Here is a 24384-nt window from a genome sequence, read left to right on the forward strand (position 1 = left end):
ATTTTATTTCTATTCCCCAAAAATAAAATTAAAATTCGTACTGACCCCAAACTTTTGAACGGTAGTGTTTAATGTTACAAAAGATTTAGATTATAGACAAATGCTGTTCTTTTGAACTTTCTATTCATCATAGCATCATGAAATAAAAATGTAAATAACTGTTTTCAACATTGATAATAATCATAAATGTTTCTTGAGCATCAAATCATCATATCAGAATGATTTCTGAAGGATCATGTGACACTGAAGACTATGTTCTCTGTTTATGTTCTCCTTTGAATGTTTGAATAATTGAAATTACAGTGGTTCTCCCAACATTTGGCTGCACCCTTCAACCAGCCTCTGCCATTGTGAGGCCGTGATTGATAACATGATCCACAATTGTAGCCCTGATTTCATCAGGGATCTGCCTATGTACTTGGCCTCTTCTTTTTCTTCCCCTGTTTTGTCCGCTTCCCCTTCCTCCCCGCACCCTCACCCCTCTTCCACGAGGCAGACCTTCCATTTTTGTGTCACAGTATTGTAGAAATGGTACGCACTATGTCCTGCTTGGTTCATATATGCTTGTAAAGTGGGGGTTTATGGGATTCAGCTCTGACAGTGATTGTAGACAAGTGGCTTATCATTGGTTGCAATTAATGCTTCACACATCCCTTCTCATCAGTGAAAGTTGAGATTCTCCTGAGAGAAACTGTTCAATTTAGAAGACATTTTCAGGAAAAAAAATGTGTAAAATTTGCTTGACAGATTTTGAAAACTAGTTCAACATTTTTGTATGTAATGACTCAAGCAATGAAATGAGGACTATTAGTTTTATATGGAATGACTATTCAGCATTCACAAGTATAGTTCATTTTGACTGACATGACATAAGCAAATGATAATGTTATAAAACAGCAGAGAGTTGTATGAAAGCAATTGATGCATGTCCAAATGCAGTTGCATTTTGTTCGAAGGAATGAGAAACTGCTACAATGATGTGCACAAATGACTAAATGTTGTGGAGGTTGAACTAACTGTTGTGCAAATGTAAATAGTGATGTGAGAAATGCACCAAAGCAACTGAGAAAAACTGTAAAGGGGCTCTATGTAGGAATGACACCCAGTGGTCGAAATAGGTACTGCAGTCCAAATTCAAAATATTGTTTGTCCCGCCCCCTCGTTCAAAGACACAGGCGGCCAAGGACACGTAACATGAGGGAGCGCAATTGACAATGAAAGCTGAGGAGAATTACACACTGTAAGCTGATTTATCTGTTTTAATATGCTGTCGTTCATAGAGATATTTAGATGGATGCAGAGGCTTTTTAGGTCAGGTAGAACGTGCTATTCTCTAACCCAGTTTGTTTGCTGGTTTCCATGGCTGCAATGCACAGTGTTTTCCACCAGCTGGCAACCTGTGATGTCGAAATACAGACATTCCGACACGGTATGCACATTTCAATGTAGAATATCGGGCTGTAGCATTGTTTTCTGAGAAACAAGTAGGTGAACTTAGCATGTTCCCTCAATATCTGCAAACATATTGGGCTATTTTTATGCTTCCTTAAAGTAAAAATCTTACATATAGCCCCTTTAATCATTGTTTGCGACATGTAATCCAACATACAATTTAGCAAATCTAACTTAATGTTATGCAATCCTGGCTATTTTTATCAGTTATCAGAAATAATGTGTGATTTGTCATATGGACAACTCAAAATATTATTGTGTTGATTACATCACAGAAAACGAAGGTGGAGCTCACATGGGATGATAGTGCCATTTTGATCGTCAGTCAAAGGGTGAAGCACGAGACCATGACAAACGTCTCGGGTTACGATTGTAACCCTGGTTCCCTGAAAAGGGAACGAGACGCTGCATCAAACACATTGGGATCACCTCTGCATGATTATGTCTTGAAGCACTTGTGAAATCAAACCAATAGGGTGACGGAACGTCAGAGCGGGTGACGTCACGGACCAGGAAACTATAAAGCACTCCTGAGAACAAAGAATGCCAGCTTCTGATTTGGCTGAAGCAAGACACTCACAGACGTGCAAGGAGTATGGCTAAGTGATGCAGCGTCTTGTTCCCTATTCAGGTAACCGGGGTTACAATCATAACCCGAGACGTTCCCTTTCATGGGAACATCGACGTTGCGTCGAACGCTTTGGGAACCCTATCCTAACTATGCCATAGTACCAAGTGCCTGTCTGTTATCTTTGAGACGAGAGCACCGAGGACCCCAGAGTTGAGCCCAAATCAAAGTTACAAAACCTAATGAAGGTATGCTGAGAGGACCACCCAGCCACATCACATATCTCATGGAGGGGGACCCCCAAGATTAAAGCCTTTGCTTTTAGCCATTCCCCTAGTAGAGTGAGCCCAGACAGCCAAGGGTGAAGGCTGTCCGGAGGACTCATAAGCAAGAGAGATGGCCTTGACCACAAAATTGCTCATTCTCCTGATCTGGATTAGTACAAGGAGGACAAAAGGCCTGCAGTACAATCGGTCCTGGGACGTTGGTGGGGACCTTAGGTATATAACTAGGTCTAGGACAAAGGAAAGCCCTGACCATACCAGGCACAAATTCCAAACATGAGGGAGTAACCTAAAGTGCTTGAAGATCTCCAATTCATCTCTCAAAAGAAATTACCAACAGGAAGATTTTTAAGAGTGAGGAATCTCTCAGACACCTCCTCTAATGGTTCAAATGGAGCCTCAGCTACCCCTTCCAACACAATAGCCAAGTCCCAGTCCAGAGGTCTTGTACGCACAGAAGGCCTCAGCCTCTGGGAACCAGAGAGAAAGCCTATAAATAAGGGGTCTCTTCCCACAGAAGAGTCCCCCACAGGAGCATGATAAGCGGAAACAGCTGCTAGATAAACCTTCCAAGATTTATTTTTGGACAAATTGCAGCACAAGACTGATAGAGGAGTGGAACAGGTCCAGCTAACGTTGTCTACGGCAAGTAGAAAACAACTTCCATTTATATGCGTATAGCTTTCTTGTGGAGGGAGCTCTGGAGTGGAGTATGGTCTCGACAACCTCAGTTGGGAAACCGGATTCTATGAGCCTAGCCCCCTCAGAGGCCAGGCCCACAGTTTCCACAACTCCAGGCGGGGATGAATTATCATGCTGCCCGCTTGAGACAGAAGGTCCTGTCTGATGGGGATCTCCATGGGGAGCTGTCTAGAAGAGACACTAAGTCTGCAAATCAAACTCGGGTCGGCCAGAATGGCCAGAACAGTATGAGATGGACCCTGTCTCTGTGAACCCTCTCCAGAACTCCTGTCATTAGCATTATGCAACGACAAGGAGCCCCCAACACAGGTCCCTGGGACAGGAACCAAGGCTTCTTCCACATGACTAAGGCACGAAGGCATTGCCGCGTGACCTTAATCATGCGAAAAGGATTTCCTCTTCGGGAGAAAACGCCTTTGTCCTTAGCCACCACTGTAAGGGTCTCATGTGCAGCAGGCCAAAAGGTATCACATTGGACGCAGCTGCCATCAGACCCAAATGTCTCTGAAACTGTTTTACAGTTTTACATGACGTGCCTGCATCGTGGTGGAATCCCAGACTACCCCTAAGTAGATGGTAGTTTGAGCTGGAAGAAGCACACTTTTTTTGGCATTGAGTCTTTAGCCCTAAACTTCTCCTGAGGGACATAACAGGTATTTTTAATTAACTTGCCATTTTTTGCCATTTCCAGACGTTATACTTTAATGAACTCCTCTTAGAGCTTTAATCAGATCAAAACCAAACATGCGAGACACGTTAAATCATGCAACATTTGGCTAAATGCTAATGTATGCGATTAAAGGGTCATGAAACCCCAAAACACTTTTTTTGTTTTTTGAACAGATATGTATAGGCTGCACGTCATTGAAAACACTAAAGGTACTCATTAATGTTATTCATAAATGAAAAATAGTTATTTTTGCATTTTTCAGAGCGATTTCTGACTTCCGGTTTGAAAAGTTTGAAATCTGACGTCATCGTGTGTTTTCGGCCCAAGTATGTATGGACATGATCGACATGGTGACGTAGACTGATTCTCGACATATATTCATGAGATAAAGCTCCTTTAATCCTATCACTGCGCTGTAGTATGCATAAGATTATAATTGCGGTATTATGCATGAGGAAGTATCACTTCTCTCGCCTCGGTCTCTTGTCATTCAGAGACATATCGTTGGTGTTTGTTTCCTCAGTGCTACAACACAATGTGTTTTCCTGAGACGTGACCAGAGCAGAGGTTTGTGTGCATGTGGATTGTTTTGTTGTAATCTACCAGCACAAATGGAAAATATCTTCGCGTGAGATCGCATTACAGCAGAGAATTCAAATATCACAAAAGTGCTGCTCATTCACCTCTGCCTGCTCTAGCTGCGTTCAAACACAAGCACAGCAGCACATGTGTTTGTATTTTGCTCGCGATGCGGTCAGAACTGGAGTTTGAATACGAACACATGAAAAATAAGATTTGTGTTTAAGATAAACACACGGAGCGCGCATATGGTCGGTTACAGTGCGGAGCTCCATGATGAGTGGCACATAGCTCAGTCAGAATAAAGTATCCGTGTTTAAAGTTTTTATTTCACACATTCTCCTGCACCAAACATTAACCAGCACGGTGTAGTTATGTACACATATTTCATCAAGTCTTCTTCAAATGAACTAACGTTATATGTACAAACTGGACACTGATACAGTGGTGTAGCCTATCAGAACGCGACAACACGATCATTCTAACAGACAAGACTGATTTTGAGACTGCAGTGCTCGTAAACGTAATCAAAGTAGCCTATTATTAGCCCTATTAAATATTCTTTCGCATTTTTTCCTTGTGCTTGGGAGTTTGTCATTTTCTCCATGCTCATATATTACTATTCATTAGGGGTGTCATGATTCTCCAAATCCTCGATTCGATTACATTTTCGATTCTAAGGTCATGGTTCGATTCGATTCTCGATTTTTACATTTTTTTTTTAAAGCACAGGTTGCTATGCCATTTTTCAGGCTAGACTTTTATGCAATATAATATCTGACCTTTGTTCTTTTACATTATTGTACATGGAGGGAATCACTGTAGCTGTGAGATGCGTTCTACTTGGGATTTCGTAGCGTGGTTCTAGCATGCTAATTAAATGCCTAAAACCAGAGTTTTCCACCACCGCATAACTATTGGAAAATAAAATAACAATATTCTATTGTTTTCTGGGCGCCGCGGACAGGCGCCGAATGTCGCCGCCGGTGCGCATACAAAAACAATGCTGTGTGAAAACAATGCGTTCGAATTTTAAAGACGTGTCGTGGCGCTGCGCAGCGCTGAGCTTCGCGTCCGGTGTGCGAGCCCCTTTAAGGTCGCATGTCCGCGGCTATGAATACTCCTAATGCACGCATTTGCACGAGTTGAGTTGCTTGGAAGTTTAATTCCAAATGAAGACGGAAGAGTAGTTTGTGTAGTTGTTGGTTTAACAGATAAATCTATGTTTTTGTGGTGCCTGCGGAGATGCCCTGCCATGTCTCGTGCTGCCAGAGAGAATATGGTACACGCACATAGAATAGCTAGCAAACTGTTGTTTTTTTAACTCACTGGAAATCTAAAATACTTCCACACCAGCGACTTCAAAGAGGAGGGGGTTGAGTTCTGTCATGGGTCTCCTGCATCTGCAGTTGCCATGCTATCTTTTGAGTGGCTGTTAGAGGAGGTTGACTCGCAGCACTTAAACACGTGTATTTTTTTCCGCTTGGCAAGAAACCAGACACGACATGGGGGCGTGGCAACATCGACGATTCCATTTTTTAATTCGAAGTTTGAGATTGTGACTTAATTTCAGTCGAAATCGTGACACCCTTACTATTCATTATTCTGTATAATGAGTGTGTTGTATGTCTCTGTTTCATTGGTTGTTCTCTCCCTTCTTCTCCCCCCTCTACACTCCCACTTTTCCAGAGCGTTACACGCCCATTTTCACAGAGTTTTTCAAAGTCATAGGTGTGAACGACCAGGGTAAAACAGGGGGGTTTCATGACCCTTTAACACCACCAAAAAGTTGTTATAACTCAGGCATACAATGTCCGATCTGCACCAAACTAAACACGTTCACCACAATATTCGGTTACAGTCAAAGCACCACCTGTTGGCAGCAGTTATATGCTGTTTTGGATTTTGATGTTGATATTGCTATTTACCTGTTTCAATGTTTTTATTGGCTTGCTTTTAAGTTAAGGCCATATATGCTTGAATGATTATGAAATTAAGTAAATGCAATACTGCCTTTGTTTGTTATAAGATAATATGACTAAGCAACAGTTGTAAAAGTTAGGTTTTTGAGTTTGATGATTGTAACCAACCACAAAGGTTAACAATAAGGATGAAGAGAGCATGTTGCAATCTAAAGCGGAGGTGAGTCAGACGAAGACTTCGGTAAAGAAGAGGAAGAGTGCTAGAAGACGACCGCGTAGGTGACAAAGGAAGGACATCCGGCTTAGTAAGCAAGAGATACAGAGACTGATACGCCTACAGCAGGAAGATTGGATCATAGACAATTGATGAGTAATATGAAGTTGGAATGTCCCAAAAATTAGTATAAAAGTCTGAGGAGTAAAAGGCCTCTTCAGATGCTGCCTGCATTAAGCAAAGAAGGACATGATACCCTAACGAGGGGCACTTAACAACATCTCCAATATTGCTGTGTAAAGCTAGGTTGTAGAGCTTTTTAGCTTAAGCTTATTTAAGTTTTATTTTGTTCTATTTTGCATTAACTGCTTTGTATTGTAATCAATTATTGTTACGTTTGCCTTCCAAACTGAGCCTCAACAAAGAACAACCACAAGGTAGTCTTCTACGTCATTCCGGAAGGACTTCAACTGGCCGGCGGGTGAGTATCTTATGGTTTAAACTAGATTTGACTTTGCTTACCATACCTGAATAAGCATACAGTTAAAAGGTGTACTATAAATGTTCACACCGAATAACAATGCATGTTGCCCACTATTCACTCTTTTCCTAAGGCCAACAGGTGGCGGTTAGCCTGGGTGCGAGGGCCTTTTCATTGCTACTTGTAGCTTTAATTAACATTACATTTGCGAGTATGACTCTCACTCTGCTTGTGAATGAGTATAACTTGCACACAGCCACTTCAAAACTGTTCACAAGCTTCTATGGGTTTGATTTTGGTTGTCAAGTGTTGAAATAAATACAAAAAAAATAGTGTGTCGGTGTCTGTCCGCTGAATGCCCATCCGATTCTCCTCCATGGCCATATGGGAAAGTAAATATTTACACCCTACCAACAAAGAAATGGATCGACTTCTGTCAGCTTGTTGAACACATTTATTTGTTTGGACATTTTATACCATATGATGGCTGAAGTAGCAGTGCGTGACACTGTTCTCATGGTAACCAGATCAACATTGTAAACTGAATTCTACAAAACTGAAGTGAAAACACCAAATTATCATTCAATGGGATAAAATATCTACTCTTCCCTGCAAACAATACCATGAAAAATGTGAATATTTAACCAAGTCAAAAAGTTAAAGTCTCAAATACTTCAAGACTTTTACTCAAGTTGTATTAGAATTGGCGACTTGTAACTTGTAATGGAGTAATTTTTGCTGTAAGGTATCTGTACTTTTATTCAAGTATGGTTTTCAGGTACTCTTTACACCTCTGCTCTTTCCACAGTGACAACTTCTAAAACAGCTCTCTTTTGAGTGAATTTTCATGTGGCCCTTAAGGTAACCTATAAATCTGAAACTCTTACCACACTTATCACATATGAATGGCTTCTCTCCAGTGTGAATATTCATGTGGTGATAAAGGGTCAATTTATGTGTGAAACTCTTTCCACACTGATCACATGTAAAAGGCTTCTCTCCAGTGTGAGTTCTCATGTGTTGCCTGAGCCTTCGTTCCCGTGTGAAACCATTCCCGCAAAGAGTGCAGGAGTAAGGCTTTTCTCCAGTGTGAGTGCTCATGTGGGCTACAAGGCCTTCTTTTCGAATGAAACTCTTTCCACACTCTTGACAGGTATGAGGCTTTTCTCCAGTATGAATTCTCATGTGGGCTTTAAGGTTTCCTGTCTCATTAAAACTCTTTCCACACTGTTGGCAGGTGTAAGGCTTTTCTCCAGTGTGAATTCTCATGTGGATTTTAAGTTTTCCTTTTTGACTGAAACTCTGTCCACACTGTTGGCAGGTGAATGGGCTCTCTCCACTGTGAATTCTCATGTGGACTGTAAGGTTTTCTTTTCGACTGAAACTCTTTCCACACTCTTGACAGGTATGAGGCTTTTCTCCAGTGTGAATTCTCATGTGGGCTGTAAGGTTTCCTTTTCTTCTGAAACTCTTTCCACACTGTTTGCAGGTGTAAGGCTTTTCTCCAGTGTGAATTCTCATGTGGGCTTTAAGGCTTCCTTTTCTTCTGAAACTCTTTCCACACTGTTTGCAAGTGAATGGGTTCCCTCCAACATGAATTCTGATGTGGGCTATAAGGTTACCTTTATGACTAAAACTCTGTCCACATTGTTGGCAGGTGTAAGGCTTTTCTCCAGTGTGAATTCTCATGTGGACTTTAAGGCTTCCTTTTTGTGTGAAACTCTTTCCACACTGTGGGCAAGTGACAAGTGTAAAGGCACTCTCTCTAGTGTGAACTCTCAAGTGGACTTGAAGGTTTCTATGTTGATTAAAAGTCTTTCCACACTGTTGGCTGGTGAAATAACTTTTAGTTTCTGTCTTTTGAGCTCCTTTTTGTTCATGACTCGCCTCTTTCAGTGCCATTAGGTCTAGGGCAAAAACAGACATAAAACAATTTAGACATTTAAAGCATCAAAACCAACAACATGTATGATCTATACCCTATCCTGTCTTATGGATCAGGAATAGGCAGCTTTGGTACTGGAGGACCACTCTTTTGCAGAGTTAAGTTTCATCCCTAATCAAATACACCTGCCCTTAATTTTCAAGCATTCCTGAAGACTTGAGGCTGATTTATACTTCTGCGTTGTCTGTACACCGTAGGTACATAGACTATGATGTAGCCTGACGTGCACCTCTTCAAAAATGTAACAACGCGTCAATTCTACGTGGACCTAAAGCCCTATGATTGGTTTGCTGATTTGCTGCTTCTCTGCCACCTCTATTTGAAAGCTTCTCTGACAATGTACATTACAAGCTGCTTCTTCTTTGGCTTTGACCTTGATACTCAACATAACCGTGGACACTGCCTAGCAGTGGTCTGCATGCATGTCAACATGGACAACAACGCAGAAGTATAAATGAACACAGACGCATAGCCTATGGTGCAGAGGCTCCAGCGTAGGTCCGACACAGAAGTATAAATCAGCCTTTACGATTAAATAATGGGGTTGGGTTAAATTTTGCAGGTGTGTTTGATCAGGGATGGAGCTAAACTCTGCAGTCCCTCCAGGACCAGAGTTGCCCGTCCCATCTATAGACCTTATACTCAATACACCAGTGGTTTTCAAACCTGGTCCAAAAGGACCCACCACTGCACATTTTGTATGTATCCTTTATTTTTCACATCTGGTTAAGATCATCAGCTTGTTAGAAGATTGCTGACATTGATGGAGGAAATTGGCAAACTACAATTCCTGTTCATCACTAAGGTGAAAAGTGCTTTATTATTCAATAAGTAATAGAAGATATTTGTTGTTGTAATGATGTCAGACATAGCACACACAATAGTTGTAGCCATTCTGTACTTGGCTGTGATCTCACTTCATCCATACCACGCCCAAGCCTAACAGTGACATTAGACGGAAAGAATGAATGCTAATGAGGTGTGTTTTCCTCAGCACAATATGTACATTTTATGGTTATACTCTTACCAGTAAATGTTATAAAATCGGGGCTTCCGGTAATGGCAGCAGCGTGATCAGTCGTGTTTTTCACCTCTCCCAGTCCACGTTCCTGTTTTCATTATTTTCCTTCACCCATCTTTCTCAAATTCATTATTTTGTCACTTCATTGTAGGTTTATCATGCCAAAGCCTTGAAAGCAGAACACGCCAGACAATTCTCAAGGTTTTACAGAAGATTGTAGAGATTCTAGCGAGGCTAGTGCTAGCTTTGATCACGCAGTTAGCCATGAGAGCTCGTTACCTGATTTCTCACATGGATTTTTGCTTAAACACATTGCTGAAGTCGTTTCAGAAGAAGGTCGGTGCACACAAAAGATGTTGAATGACTCTTTTGCTAAGCTTAAGTCTGGGCTGGATGTGAAAGTTGATAGTATCATCAAACGCATCGATGAAGTCGCTGCGGTTACCGACTCCCTTGCGACTCGTCAGGCTGAAACAGACTCATAAACAAACTCGCATCTCCGCCTTGGAAGATGACATTGCTCCGCTAAAAGTGAAACTGGCTACACTCGAGAAACATAACACAGCACTTATGGAGAAGGTTACAGATCCGGAGGGTCATTCCAGACAGGACAATATTAGAATTCTAAACCTAAAAGAGTCCATAGAGGGAAGTGATCCCATACATTTTTTGAATCCATCCCAAAACTGCTTGAGTTGCCAGTCCCGTCTATCGCAATTGAGGGCTTACCGAGGGCTTGGTACGCCTACAGATGGTCGCCCTCGCCCTGTTATTATCAAGATTCATCGCTCCAGAGATGTCGCTACAATTCTGACCGCAGCTAGACGCAAAGGCCAGCTTCAATACGAGGATCAACTTCTCCACATCACTCCTGACATTTCTCCTACAGTTCGCGCTGCGAGGAAAGCCTTCAACCCGATCTGCGCAGAACTCATTAAGAAAGGCATCTGCTTCCAAATGAATTTTCTAGCCGTGTTGGTCTTCAAGCCGAATGACTTGAAAACTTTCAGAGACCCGAAAGATGCCAAAGCATATATGGATGGTTATATGTGAACTCTTATCTTCAGTTTTAACAGAATAGTGTTTGCCATCTTTACAAAATACATCTCTCTTTTTTCTTTATGATCTGTGTATTTTCTATATGACATGACTTGTTTGACTAACAATGGGTGGTCGGCAAAAATATGGGAGAGTTTTCATATGTATAAAGCTTTATTTACCGTGAAGCTTTTGGTTTTTGATTTAAGCTAGGATATTGAGCAGGCACGTATTTTTTTTTTTCTCTGCGTTTTTGAATGACAAACAGATCCTAGTTTTTCATTATTTTTTTTTACCTCAGGAGTTTTAAACATGGATGCACCCAATCTTCTCCTTGTTTTTGTATAGTTCTAATACTAGTTCATTCAAGCCTGGACCAGAGATCAAAATCCTCTCTCCTTTCCATCTTTTTCTCCTATGTATAGTTTACTTTTCTTGTTTTCTACTTTGTCATCAACGTGACATTCACTGGGCATGATCGGAGAAGAAAAGAAGTGCATCCTTACCTTATACTTATATGAATTTGTGGCCCTAAACACGTCTTTGTACTCTTTCAAACATGAATTGTACGAATGTGGTTACTTTCTAATCTCTTCGCACAAATGCTCGTCAATTTCGCTGTCCATTGTGGTGTTTTTCTCTTTTTTCCAAGCGTGTTGTTTTTAAACCGGTCTTTTCACACTCTTCTTTGACGGCTTAACATTGTGCTCAATACTGTGCGTATTGCCACCAAGTGGACTCTTCTATACTGCTTGCGCATGCGCTGTTGCACGCGGACTGTCCGCACGGTCTCGAAATTGTGTGGGTGTGCGGCCGGCTGCAAGCCCTCCGCATGACGAAAATTACGTCATGTAGCATATGCACACGTATCAGGATGATCCATAAACTTTGGAATTTTCAGAACGCTTTTAACCTCCTGAACTCTGCATGTAACTCAACGAATCGGCTCCAAACGGTCTCGGATTGATTGCGACTTGTGGCAGTTTTGTAGACCCGTGAGGTTAAACAGAGATGCCCACTTCCCAGCTCCGGAAACTTCAAAGGATCGACCCCCTGTTGTGGGCCCAGAGACTCAGTACCAGATCACATTCCAGCACACACCACACAGACACACAAACACGCATTGAAGATTGTATTTGTAAAATATAATTATGCCAATATGTACCCTTCGTGTATGCTAAATGCAGGTATGTTCTCCTAGTATGTAGACTTAGTTTAAATGACTGTAGTTGTTCCAGTTTCATTTCTAATGATGGGAATTTGCCTGTAATCTATAACTTCTCCTATATGCTGTTCTGATGTGATGAGTTTAGATTCTTTTTAAAGCTCTTTATCTCCTTTATTCCATAATGTATCTCACATCCCTATAGAATGCACTGTTCTATTTGTTTAATGATACTGTGAAGAAAGAACTCGAAATCTGATCTGATAGTCATAAATTATGCAGATTAAGTCGCAAGGCCAGACAAAGGAAAAGCTTGCCCGCCAACTTTGCACCATTGTTATTGGCTACCCCACCTCAAGGAGGTGTGTTGGCTTATCTGCCATAAAAGAGGAACACCATTTTTGGGTGTGCTCTCCCGACTGTCTCGATTACCTCGTGCACGTCCCTCCCGGATGTCTCCGGTGACCACGCGCCTCCATCGCGCTTCTCTTTCAGGACAACCATCTTCTTCAGCAAAAACAAACTTTCAAGTCCTCGGTTCAAACCTTCCCACGGAAACGGAAGAAGCCAATGGAACTGCAGCAGCACTGAACTGAAACTCGACACGCAACACCTATGCAAGTAACCGTCTCTTATTTAGATAATGAAACTGCTTTCTGTGCTGGCTTGATCAAGGACTGTAAGTTTGTTATTTGCTTTCTCTCTTTCCTTTCCTACTTTCACTCTTGTATATATGTGTATATTCTTGTATATATATTTAGACGCATAACCTCTGTATTTGTAGTTTTCATATATTAAACACATTATTCATACTCGATTGTTCTCTTGCTCATTCAACAAAAACCAGGTCACTTTAATGTTTCGATCCTATATCCTTGCTTTACGTTTGGATGCTAGAATAGGAAGTCTTTTCTCGTGGCCAGAGAAAAAAACCTTCCTTTTAAAAACATTCTGAGGAGCTGCAGTTTGCTGGACAAACGAACAGTTTAGTTTCTCTAAATAATTATTAAACCATAACTAATCATATTGATTATAATTCGTTGTAATTAAATCACAGTATATGTTTAATTCCCCATTGGGTCGATATATTAATCATAATTGGTCATAAAGCTTTATGAATTATTATATTCATTTTTAACCCATAAATTGATTAATAACTGTATACTAAACCGCTACAGTCGTGTGGACGTGCACAAAGCTGCTGTCAAAAGAGGGTCTTTTTCTAGAGATGTGAATATTGCAGTTATTTCACTCTTTCTCAAAAAGGACAAGGACCCTAATGATTGCTCAAGTTATAGGCCTTTGTCCCTCCTAAATGCTGATCTGAAAATTTACGCTGAATGGCTTGCACAAAGGCTTCAGCCGGTCATGACTAAGCTTATCAATTGTGACCAGACAGGTTTCATTAGAACTAGGTTAGCATCTGATGTTAGAAGATTACTTCATATAATACATGGCACTTCTTCATTGACTCTGCCTGCTGCTGTCCTTTCTCTAGATGCTATGAAAGCCTTCGATCTTCTGTAATGGCCATATCTGTGGTCTGTGTTGAAGGTCATGGCTTTGGGGTCCTCTTACATTCGTATGATCAAGGTGTTGTATGCAAATACCACAGCCATGGTGCTGACAGGTAGAACTTGTTCTTCATTGTTTGATATAGCCAGAGGCTCTCAACAGTGATGCCTTCCAAGTCAGTTTCAGATAAAGGTATCACCCCAATGACAATATGTGGAACCAGTCATCATATTTCATTATATGCAGACGATGTCCTCCTTTATTTATGTAATCCATTGCATTGATAATCCATGATGCAAAACATTGCATCATTTCCAGATTATGGAAAAACAACATGTAGTCAAGATCTAAATCATTTAAGAGGCAATTTATTAGCAGATGGAGTCAGAACCAAACATGTATTGTGCACAATCTAACAATCAAACACATAACATACACGCAGGTCACACACATACGTAGGTAAAAATGAGCAATGATAGAGTTGGACCAGAAGTGGGACTGGAAATGGAGCTATGGGAAAAAGTCGAAGACAATCTGGAAAAGAATCATCAATTTCCTCAGTAATAAAGCACCTTAGCTGACACAGGTGGTTTACAAATTAATACTAAATCACTGTTTATGTTCAAATGTATGATCCTTGCAAAATGCCTTTAGGCTGAGGACCATCGGGTCTGCCGGCTGCGAAAGGATTCTTGATGATTCGGTCCGATTTGTAACGATACCTTCTGCATTTGTCGAAGACATATGAAACAACTTGAGCTGTTAGTTTGACTCTTAGTGGGAAAAGTTCTCCCTCTCCTAGTCAAGCACATGGTTGGGGGCAGGGCAGGCCCCGGCCCAAAGGCATGCCTTTGCAGTTGCTGTGTTGTCGGAGAAGTAAGAGAGAGTGAGGAGCATTGCGAACTGGCTTAAGCTCTGGGAGAGGTCACACCCCTAAGAGTTTACCTGACCAATGAAATGGGTAGGATCTCTGAGCGGCAAAATTCCTCTATGGGGCTTTATGATCGAGTGTGATTTAAAATGGCTGAGTTGTTGAAAAGGAACTATTAAAGATTTTTTTTATTACTGATGTGTTACAAACATATCGTATACACAAGCATTTAATCTTCTCGATACAAAAGCATAGACACTAAACATGGCATAATTGAAGTGGCATAAGTGGCATGGCATAATTGATCATAAAACATGTAAATACACTGTGAGTGCAATAGAACAACAGTAATAATGGATACTATTTCCAGGGGATGTGCATGTTCATTTATAGAAAAGTCTGTCTATAAATGAATGCAGGAAAGTCTGTTTTAATGGATATAAAGGAATTGTTTTTATTCTGTTCCCTTTTGTCAGAGAGGTCTGAGATTGTTCTTGTAAAGAGTTTACCCAAGTGTGCAGACCCTTAAATATTGACTAATATTTTGGCAGCAGAGTGTGGTCTTCATTTTACCGGCTGCAGCAGTATGAGAACTTAAATGCTCACTATATCGCAGCTCAAATAGCTATATTTAACAAAATATCAGTGTTTGTTTATAATCTCATTTCAGTTTACAAAATGTGGGGAAAAAAGTCAGGATTTTTGTAAAAATCTAGTATAAAATTTACTCTTTTTGAAATACAAATCATCCTGTTCCATATAATGACCCAGCTTATGTAAGTTGCAATATACAGGTCCTTCTCAAAAAATTAGCATATTGTGATAAAAGTTCATTATTTTCCATAATGTAATGATAAAAATTAAACTTTCATACATTTTAGATTCATTGCACACCAACTGAAATATTTCAGGTCTTTTATTGTTTTAATACTGATGATTTTGGCATACAGCTCATGAAAACCCAAAATTCTCAAAAAATTAGCATATTTCATCCGACCAATAAAAGAAAAGTGTTTTTAATACAAAAAAAGTCAACCTTCAAATAATGATGTTCAGTTATGCACTCAATACTTGGTCGGGAATCCTTTTGCAGAAATGACTGCTTCAATGCGGCGTGGCATGGAGGCAATCAGCCTGTGGCACTGCTGAGGTGTTATGGAGGCCCAGGATGCTTCGATAGCGGCCTTAAGCTCATCCAGAGTGTTGGGTCTTGCGCCTCTCAACTTTCTCTTCACAATATCCCACAGATTCTCTATGGGGTTCAGGTCAGGAGAGTTGGCAGGCCAATTGAGCACAGTAATACCATGGTCAGTAAACCATTTACCAGTGGTTTTGGCACTGTGAGCAGGTGCCAGGTCGTGCTGGAAAACGAAATCTTCATCTCCATAAAGCTTTTCAGCAGATGGAAGCATGAAGTGCTCCAAAATCTCCTGATAGCTAGCTGCATTGACCCTGCCCTTGATAAAACACAGTGGACCAACACCAGCAGCTGACATGGCACCCCAGACCATCACTGACTGTGGGTACTTGACACTGGACTTCAGGCATTTTGGCATTTCCTTCTCCCCAGTCTTCCTCTAGACTCTGGCACCTTGATTTCCGAATGCAAAATTTGCTTTCATCCGAAAAAGTACTTTGGACCACTGAGCAACAGTCCAGTGCCGCTGTTTCTGGTTCAAAAGTGGCTTGACCTGGGGAATGCGGCACCTGTAGCCCATTTCCTGCACACGCCTGTGCACGGTGGCTCTGGATGTTTGTACTCCAGACTCAGTCCACTGCTTCCGCAGGTCCCCCAAGGTCTGGAATCGGTCCTTCTCCACAATCTTCCTCAGGGTCCGGTCACCTCTTCTCGTTGTGCAGCGTTTTTTGCCACACTTTTTCCTTCCCACAGACTTCCCACTGAGGTGCCTTGATACAGCACTCTGGGAACAGCCTATTCGTTCAGAAATTTCTTTCTGTGTCTTACCCTCTCGCTTGAGGGTGTCAATGATGGCCTTCTGGACAGCAGTCAGGTCGGCAGTCTTACCCATGATTGCGGTTTTGAGTAATGAACCAGGCTGGGAGTTTTTAAAAGCCTCAGGAATCTTTTGCAGGTGTTTAGAGTTAATTAGTTGATTCAGATGATTAGGTTAATAGCTCATTTAGAGAACCTTTTCATGATATGCTAATTTTTTGAGATTAATTTTTTTAATTTTGGGTTTTCATGAGCTGTATGCCAAAATCATCAGTATTAAAACAATAAAAGACCTGAAATATTTCAGTTGGTGTGCAATGAATCTAAAATATATGAAAGTTTAATTTTTATCATTACATTATGGAAAATAATGAACTTTTAATCACAATATGCTATTTTTTTTAGAAGGACCTGTATAATGCCTTTTCTGTTTTTACAGGAGCTGGTGATTGCCAAGAGCACATTGAAATGGATGAAGATAGGCCTGGAGAAGAGAGTCTTACATCTCCCCCCTGTCCCATGCAATCAAATGTTGATTGAACTTTGCCTCTGTTGGAACACAATGGGAAGACCACATCTTTGGGGAGCATTGTTATACTAAAAGAGAACACCATGCAACTTATGTAAACCAGTCAACACAGTGCGATACAGTCAAGCCTCCTACTCTAATGAACGACTGATTCAAATCTACACCGGGCTCCCACTCCACACATTTCATACCCTTGTAGCTGTTCTGCATCCCCATGCAAATGTGTCATACCAGACTGAAGTTGAACAGCAAATCTTGTTCACACTAATGAAGCTGAAATTAAACCTTTTGATAGAAGACCTAGCCATTCGATTTTGTATATCAGTGAGTCAAGTGAGCAGAATAATTTCTTTTTGGATTGACACCATCGCTGTAGTCTTGAAGGATCTGATACCATGGCTCCCCAAAGAAACAATAAGGGCCACAACACATTTAAGCAGTATTATCCCAATGTTACTTGTATCTTAAGACAGCAGTGAAAGTGAAATCCAAAAGCCAAGGAACCTGGACTCAAGGTCTGAATCGTACAGCTACTCCTATGCTTGCAACGCTATTAATATTACACTAGTAATAGACCTTTTTCACAAGAATCGGAAATCACATGACGCCGGGTAAAGTTAGTTCTGCCATGCGTTTACGGCTATTAGATTGATATGCTCTTTTCTCAAATATCGCTTCTTACCTTTTCTGTTTTGTCTGTTTTCAAAATAGCTTTTGTATAATCTACAAAGAAATTTTTTTCTACTTGTTTGTAGCTTATACGGCCACTCAGAGTCAGACCATCGCTCAAATTTACCGGCATATAAAGTTGTGAGATACATAATATTGTTGTGAGTTTAAAAGGTTTTAAAAAATTATATAGCATGTTAATCTCATATGGCATCACATCCCACATTCAAGCATATGTATTATATAACTAATCCTGATCGATTAAAATGATTAAACTAAGACATAATTAATTTCCAACACCACACTGTACACAACTATCAGTCTTTGCATGTTGCAACAGCACAACAATACTGTGCATAATACACACTTTAAGCTGATGGCGACAGGAAAATGAGTGATGACTGAAGTGTTTATATCCAGAAATATCAGGGTGCGATCGGTCCTGTTTCATGAATCAGAGGATAAGGCTTGCGTGATAAGGGATCTGCCAGCCGATCATTTCCCCAGCACGTTGCTAAAAACACTCTATATATCCCAATATGTGCATACTACCCACCCTAAATAGTACTGAATATTACTAATGTCACATAGTATGCACACGTTGAGACGCAGACACTGCCTTTATAGCACATGGAGCGCGATAATGCACAGCCCGCGCCAAACAGACACAAAGAATATAACCAGTTTAACCGCCATCACTTCGAATTATTTATTAAATTTAGCTCTTAATGAGAGCTCTGTAGTCTCACCAACAATTCACCAAGAACGTTTCACCAAGAAACATTTTCATGACATTTAATTAAATGACTTTGACTCCCAAACTGGTTCTGATCGAGGCTATCTATCACTGTAACCGGAAAAACTTTTACACTGCGTGGCTCATTCCGGAAGTCAAAAACCCAGAAGTGTGAAAAAGGTCTATGTTTATATCAGCAGCATATGGGGGCCACTGTAGTGACAAATTTATCACACGTGACTCTGATATTCTTGAATACTTTAAACTGGGAGATGAAGTGATGGTGGATAGGCATTGTTTGATTAGAGACTTGTTGTATGAAAGACAAGTCAACTTGATAATTCCTCACTTCACCAACAAAACACAGCTGACAGAAAAAAGTCACATGCAGTCGCAGGATTGCAAATGTAAGGATACAGGTTGAACTTGCAATTAGGAGACTGAAAGTGTACAAGGTGTTTTCTCAAACCTTGCCTATCACTCTTATGACAAAGATTAATAAAATTATCTGTATATGTGCAGCTTTACAGCTTTTGTGGTGAAATTAGTGCATATGTATTTAATCACAATACTTGACATTTTTAATTCTAAAAAAAAATCTCTCTCTCTCTCTCCCTCCCTCTCATATATATATATATATATATATATATATATATATATATATATATATATATATATATATATGTGTGTGTTGGTCACATAATTAGAATATTGTGAAAAAGTTCATTTTTTATTGTAAATTATTTTTAAAAAAATGAAACTTTCATATATTCTAGATTCCCTACATGTAAAGTAAAACATTTCAAAAGTTTTTAAATTTGATGATTAGAGCGTACAGCTAATGAAAGTCCAAAATCCAGTATCTCAAAATATTAGAATATTTTCATTTGAGTTTCATTAAATGACCATCCCTACAGTATAAATTCCGGGTATCTCTTGTTCTTTCAAACCACACTAATGGGGAAGACTGCTGACTTGGCAATGGTCCAGGAGACAATCATTGACACCCTCCACAAAGAGAGTAAGTCACAGAAGGTCATTACTGAATGAGGTGGCTGTTTACAGAGTGATGTATCAAAGCATATTAAATGCAAAGTTGACTGGAAGGAAGAAATTGGGTAGGCAAAGGTGCACAAGCAACAGGGATGACCGCAAGCTTGAGAATACTGTCAAGTAAAGCCGATTCAAACACTTGGGAGAGCTTCACAATGAGCCGGAGTCAGCGCATCAAGAGTCACCACACTCAGACTGTCATGATTGATCACAGGAAGCAAATGCAAGTTAACTGGTTTATTTACAATGAAGAGAGAAATGAACACAGTCACTGAATAGGCGGGCCTCTGGTGACGCAGGGATTGAGATGGTCGGCTGGTGATGCGTGGCTGTGATGAAAGGTGCTGGTGTGAAGTAATCCAAGGTCCAGACATAGAACGAGAACATGATGAACACCAAAGTGGAACGGGTGAAGACACGACTAGAACTCCGGGCAGGAACAGGACGGAACAACACAGCACAGTACACCAAACAATGATCTGACGGGGAAGAAGAGAATGAGGTGAGCTTATAAGGGGTGAGTGAATGAGCAGCAGCTGGTGAGGTGATGACTTGCAGCTGGATCCACTGATGAGCCACGTGGCCTGGACACACACACATACACGCCCACCGCTGTCACACCACAGAACACGCGACAGGAAGGAAACAATGCATCTGCGAACCGTGACACAGACATCTTCAGGAAAAGGACTACCAAGCCACTTCTGAAACAGAAACGACGTCAGAAGCATCTTACCTGGGCTAAGGAGAAAAAGAACTGGACAGTGAACAGTGGTCAAAAGTCCTCTTTTCAGATAAAAGTAAATTTTGCATTTCATGTTGAAATCATGGTCCCAGAGTCTGAAGGAAGACTGGAGAGGCACAGAATCCAAGCTGCTTGAAGTCTAGTGGGAAGTTGCTGAAGTTAGTAATGATTTGGGGGGCCGTGACGTCTGCTGGTGTTGGTCCATTGTGTTTTATCAAGTGCAAAGTCAATGCAGCCATCTTCCAGGAGATTTTGGAGCACTTTATGCTTCCATCTGCTGACAAGCTTTATGGAGATGCTGATTTCCTTTTCCAGCAGGACTTTAGCACCTGCCCACAGTGCAAAAACCACTTCCAAGTGGTTTGCTGACCATGATATTGCTGTGCTTTACTGGCCAGCCAACATGCCTGACCTGAATCTATGGGATATTTTCAAGAGAAAGATGAGAAACAGTCGATCCAACAATATACAGATGATCTGAAGGCTCAATAGTGCCTCAGCAGTGCCACAGGCTGATCACTTCCATGCCACACTTCACTGATGCTGTAATTTGTGCTAGGAGCAAGTCATTTGCTGTAATATGTGCTGCTGACCAAGTATTGAGTGCACAAATGAACATACTTTAAAGAACTTGAACTTTTCTGTTTTGCAAATCCATTTTCTGATTGATCTTAGGAAATATTCTAATATTTTGAGATACTGGATTTTGGACTTTCATGAGCTGTACGCTCTAATCATCAAAATGTAAAAAAAAAAAAAAAAAAAAAAAACTTTTGAAATGTTTTACTTTACTTGTAGGGAATCTAGAATATATGAAAGTTTCATTTTTAAAAATAATTTACAATTAAAAAATGTGACCAGCACCTGTATTTTTTTGTGTACTTTGTACATACACTTTTTAAAATAGTCTAAAAAACATTCAATACAAAACGTACCAAGTGAAAAACCTGTAAACAAGAAAATATAAAATCCAAAATTTTGAAAACTTGCCTTGACAGATTACCAGAACTTTTTTTTTCTCTTACATGTCAGGATCTGTACACTTTAAAGGTCCCGTTCTTCGTGATCCCATGTTTCAAACTTTAGTTAGTGTGTAATGTTGTTGTTAGAGTATAAATAAAATCTGTAAAATTTTAAAGCTCAAAGTTCAATGCCAAGCGAGATATTTTATTTAACACAAGTCGCCTACATCGAGCAAGGTTCGCTAAGCTGCTGTCGAATCACAACACAGGAACCGCTGGCACAATCAGAACTCGTTACGTATTTCTGAAGGAGGGACTTCATAGAACAAGGAAGTCATCAGCCCGTTTTTATGACAGTGGAAACAGCGGTATACAGATAAGTAAATTATGTGAAAAATACTGTGTTTTTTTACACACGAAACATGAACACGTTATATTGCACACTATAAACACAATCAAAGCTTCAAAAAAACACGAAAAACAGGACCTTTAAAGAACACTGTTTGTCTGTGAGTCTGTTTGTACCAGTAGTTTCACGTTTTTTGACAATATTTAGGTATTTGTCATTAAGTTTGAGTCGTCCAGCAATTAATTCATCCACTACCCTTGGAAGCATTACAGTAGAGGTCTGCATTCCTGCGGCTCTCCCGCGAGATCCGATAAGATTTCTTGCTGCGCGGGATTAAATTTTGAATAAAAGGTGGATTGCGGTCGGTAACTATAGCGTACATTAGGCAGGAGCGGGTGGTCTGACAATAACCCGGTCGCTCCCGAGATGCTTTGACATCCGCGCATTTGTGCTTGAACTTGAAGTGAACAAAACTTTCTGCAGTGGTGGCATTCACACAGTCACCAGTTCTGGCAAGATATGTTCTTTGCATTAGAGGTCTGCGCGAAGGAGCGGGACAAAAAAACAGTCCTCTATATTACAGAGAAGTAAAAGCCTCTGAGACGAGTAACCTGCTCTGTTAAATACTCTGCATCATATGGTACATCTATTAGAATGTGTTCCTTTGGAGACGAGACAAGCAGTTTTTCCATTCTTAGCCCAGTACAAGTAGCCCCTGACTCTGTTCCTCTGTAATTCAGGCTCCCCATCTACCACTTTGATGTCACCATTACTCTTAGTGAAATGGTCTGCTAATGAGGTGATGTCGTTCTTAGGGATAGGGCATTTTACTTCCCGAAGTTTCATACCATTTATTATGCCATCAAACAGACAGCCATGGCTCTGTCAGGCTGACTCTGGTACCTGAAAGGGACGCCTGTAGACCTTTTTCTACAAGAAGGTTTCGAGCTATTGCCTCTCACTCCCATACTTCGTAGCCCCTATTACCCCGAAAGGTAGGGAAGAGATACTCTGTCATGAATTTATCAGGATTTGTTGTAACCTTTAGCTGAACTAGCAGTGATCCTTATCTATCTTGCACTATGCCAGAATATCATATTGTGTTTGAATATCCAATTCAGCTTCCTGGTCCCTGTTCATTTCTATGTATTTGTTGTAAAATGCTTCACATTTACTGCAAGTCAAAGTCTTTCCATGTGGCTGATGGGGTTCTAAGCTCTCAGTGTCATCTGTCTGCTCTGATACATTGGCATTGTAGCATTTTTTCAAAAGACTATTTTTTAGTTCAAAAATTGGTCTTGTGTCTGAAGAACTGACTATCTCCCTGAAGTCCTGATGTGTGTCATTGCTTGGTGTAGATGGTAACCTTTCTCCCTCCCTTGCAGATGACACAGCATATACATCTTCAGTTTTGTGATGTTTAAATGTTATCTGACTGATTCTTTTCTGTTCAAGATTTCTTCTGGTCCCTGCATTCCAGCTACACTGCTAATCAGTGCAAGAAAGCCCTGTCATACCACTGAACACTGCATTCTGCACCTTTCAACAATCTGAACATATTGTCTACTTTATTTATTTTGTTACTTATTGCACAGTACATCACCATTACAGGGTCTCTGCACATTTTTTAACAGCAAATTTAATAACTTTTAAGACCTTTTTAAGTCCTCTAAAAGGAAAATTTAAGACTTTACCTCAACAAAAAAAACGGAAAATGTTCAGCGCGACAACACAGAATGATGTGGCGAAGCATTAGCGTGGCACAACTCACCAGAGCCACGCTCAAGACAGGTCAAAGGGACGCAAAAACTTTTATACTAAGTGCTGATTGACCTTACAACCCTGACATGGTTGACTATGTATAAACTATCAGCCTTTAAGGTACTTCAGGTAATTTCTAAATTCTGGCCCCTCATAGCAGTTTAGCCCGTGGCAATGTGGCTGCCAAATAGCCTTGAGCTGGGTTTGGGGGTTCTCCCCCAAGAAAATGTTGTTCAGGGTCTGATTAGTGTTTTCTATGTCATTTTAGACACAGATAAATGCAAGCACATTCAATAATCTGTGCATAGACCTAATGAATGAAGATCCAGTCAGACAATTGTAGGAAAGATCAAGATCAGAAATTTATTTAAAAGTGCTTTGTTCAGCTACTACTTTCAGTGCTGTGAAGACATCAAACTTCCAATATGGTCAACAATGGGATTAATGATCCAAAGATATGCATGTAACAGTATACAAACTAGTGTTGTCACGGTACCAAAATTCCAGTAGTCTGTGCCGATACCATGAAAATTTACGGTTCTCGGTACCAATTTCGGTACCACAGCAAAATCTGCTGAAACTATTTTACTTTATGTAGCCTATTTTAAAAGCATTAAATATGATTTGAAGAGTGTGTATGTTTGTGTGTAGTAGAGCCCTGCGCGGGACTGATTTCCTCAACCCGCACCCGCCCGCTCCCGCTGAATATCTGACCAGGACCGCCCGCTCCCGCAACCCGCGTGTTCCACTCCCGCCCACGCCCGCAATGTTTGTGTCCAAACCCGCCCGCTCCCGCGGACTTTCTCTCAAAGCTTTTGAAAATAGGCCTAAACAAATACTCTCAGACTAAATTCGTTCAAGTTAACATCCAGAATAACAGACTTTAAACATGATTGCGTTTAAATAAGATGAAGTAGCCGCAAAACCAAAGCACCACACATGATAAAAAAAACATTGGGTATTTTTTATTAGCGTTATGAAACATTAACCGTTAAAACAAAAATATTCCATATAATTTACTGAAGGAAAAGAATATTGCTGATTGACTGCGGTCGCAGACTTGTGCGTCTTTCTTCCATGATCCGCCCACACACACACTGAATGCACTCTCTGACGGTGCACTAGATCATGCGAAAATGCTCAAAATAAAACGGGCGAATTTTAAGAATTGTTTCCAAGTGTCTGACTTGCTTTGCTTT

General features: G+C 40.6%; 2 protein-coding genes across 2 annotated transcripts in view; one reads left to right on the forward strand and one right to left on the reverse strand.

Moving 5' to 3' along the window:
* Positions 1 to 18865, forward strand: part of LOC125268080 (stonustoxin subunit alpha-like) — a 69903-nt gene extending 51038 nt beyond the window's left edge. Inside the window, exon 7 of the mRNA XM_048190189.1 lies at positions 16821 to 18865. Coding sequence (XP_048046146.1) covers positions 16821 to 16921 — 101 coding nt within the window. The 3' untranslated portion in view covers positions 16922 to 18865. The remainder of the gene's footprint in view (positions 1 to 16820) is intronic.
* Positions 6880 to 24384, reverse strand: part of LOC125268083 (zinc finger protein 260-like) — a 44210-nt gene continuing 26705 nt past the window's right edge. Inside the window, exon 2 of the mRNA XM_048190192.1 lies at positions 6880 to 8561. Within this exon, the coding sequence (XP_048046149.1) occupies positions 7647 to 8561 (915 nt within the window). The 3' untranslated portion in view covers positions 6880 to 7646. The remainder of the gene's footprint in view (positions 8562 to 24384) is intronic.

This window comes from Megalobrama amblycephala, linkage group LG5 (genome assembly GCF_018812025.1).
Source record: "Megalobrama amblycephala isolate DHTTF-2021 linkage group LG5, ASM1881202v1, whole genome shotgun sequence".
Taxonomy (NCBI): domain Eukaryota; kingdom Metazoa; phylum Chordata; class Actinopteri; order Cypriniformes; family Xenocyprididae; genus Megalobrama; species Megalobrama amblycephala.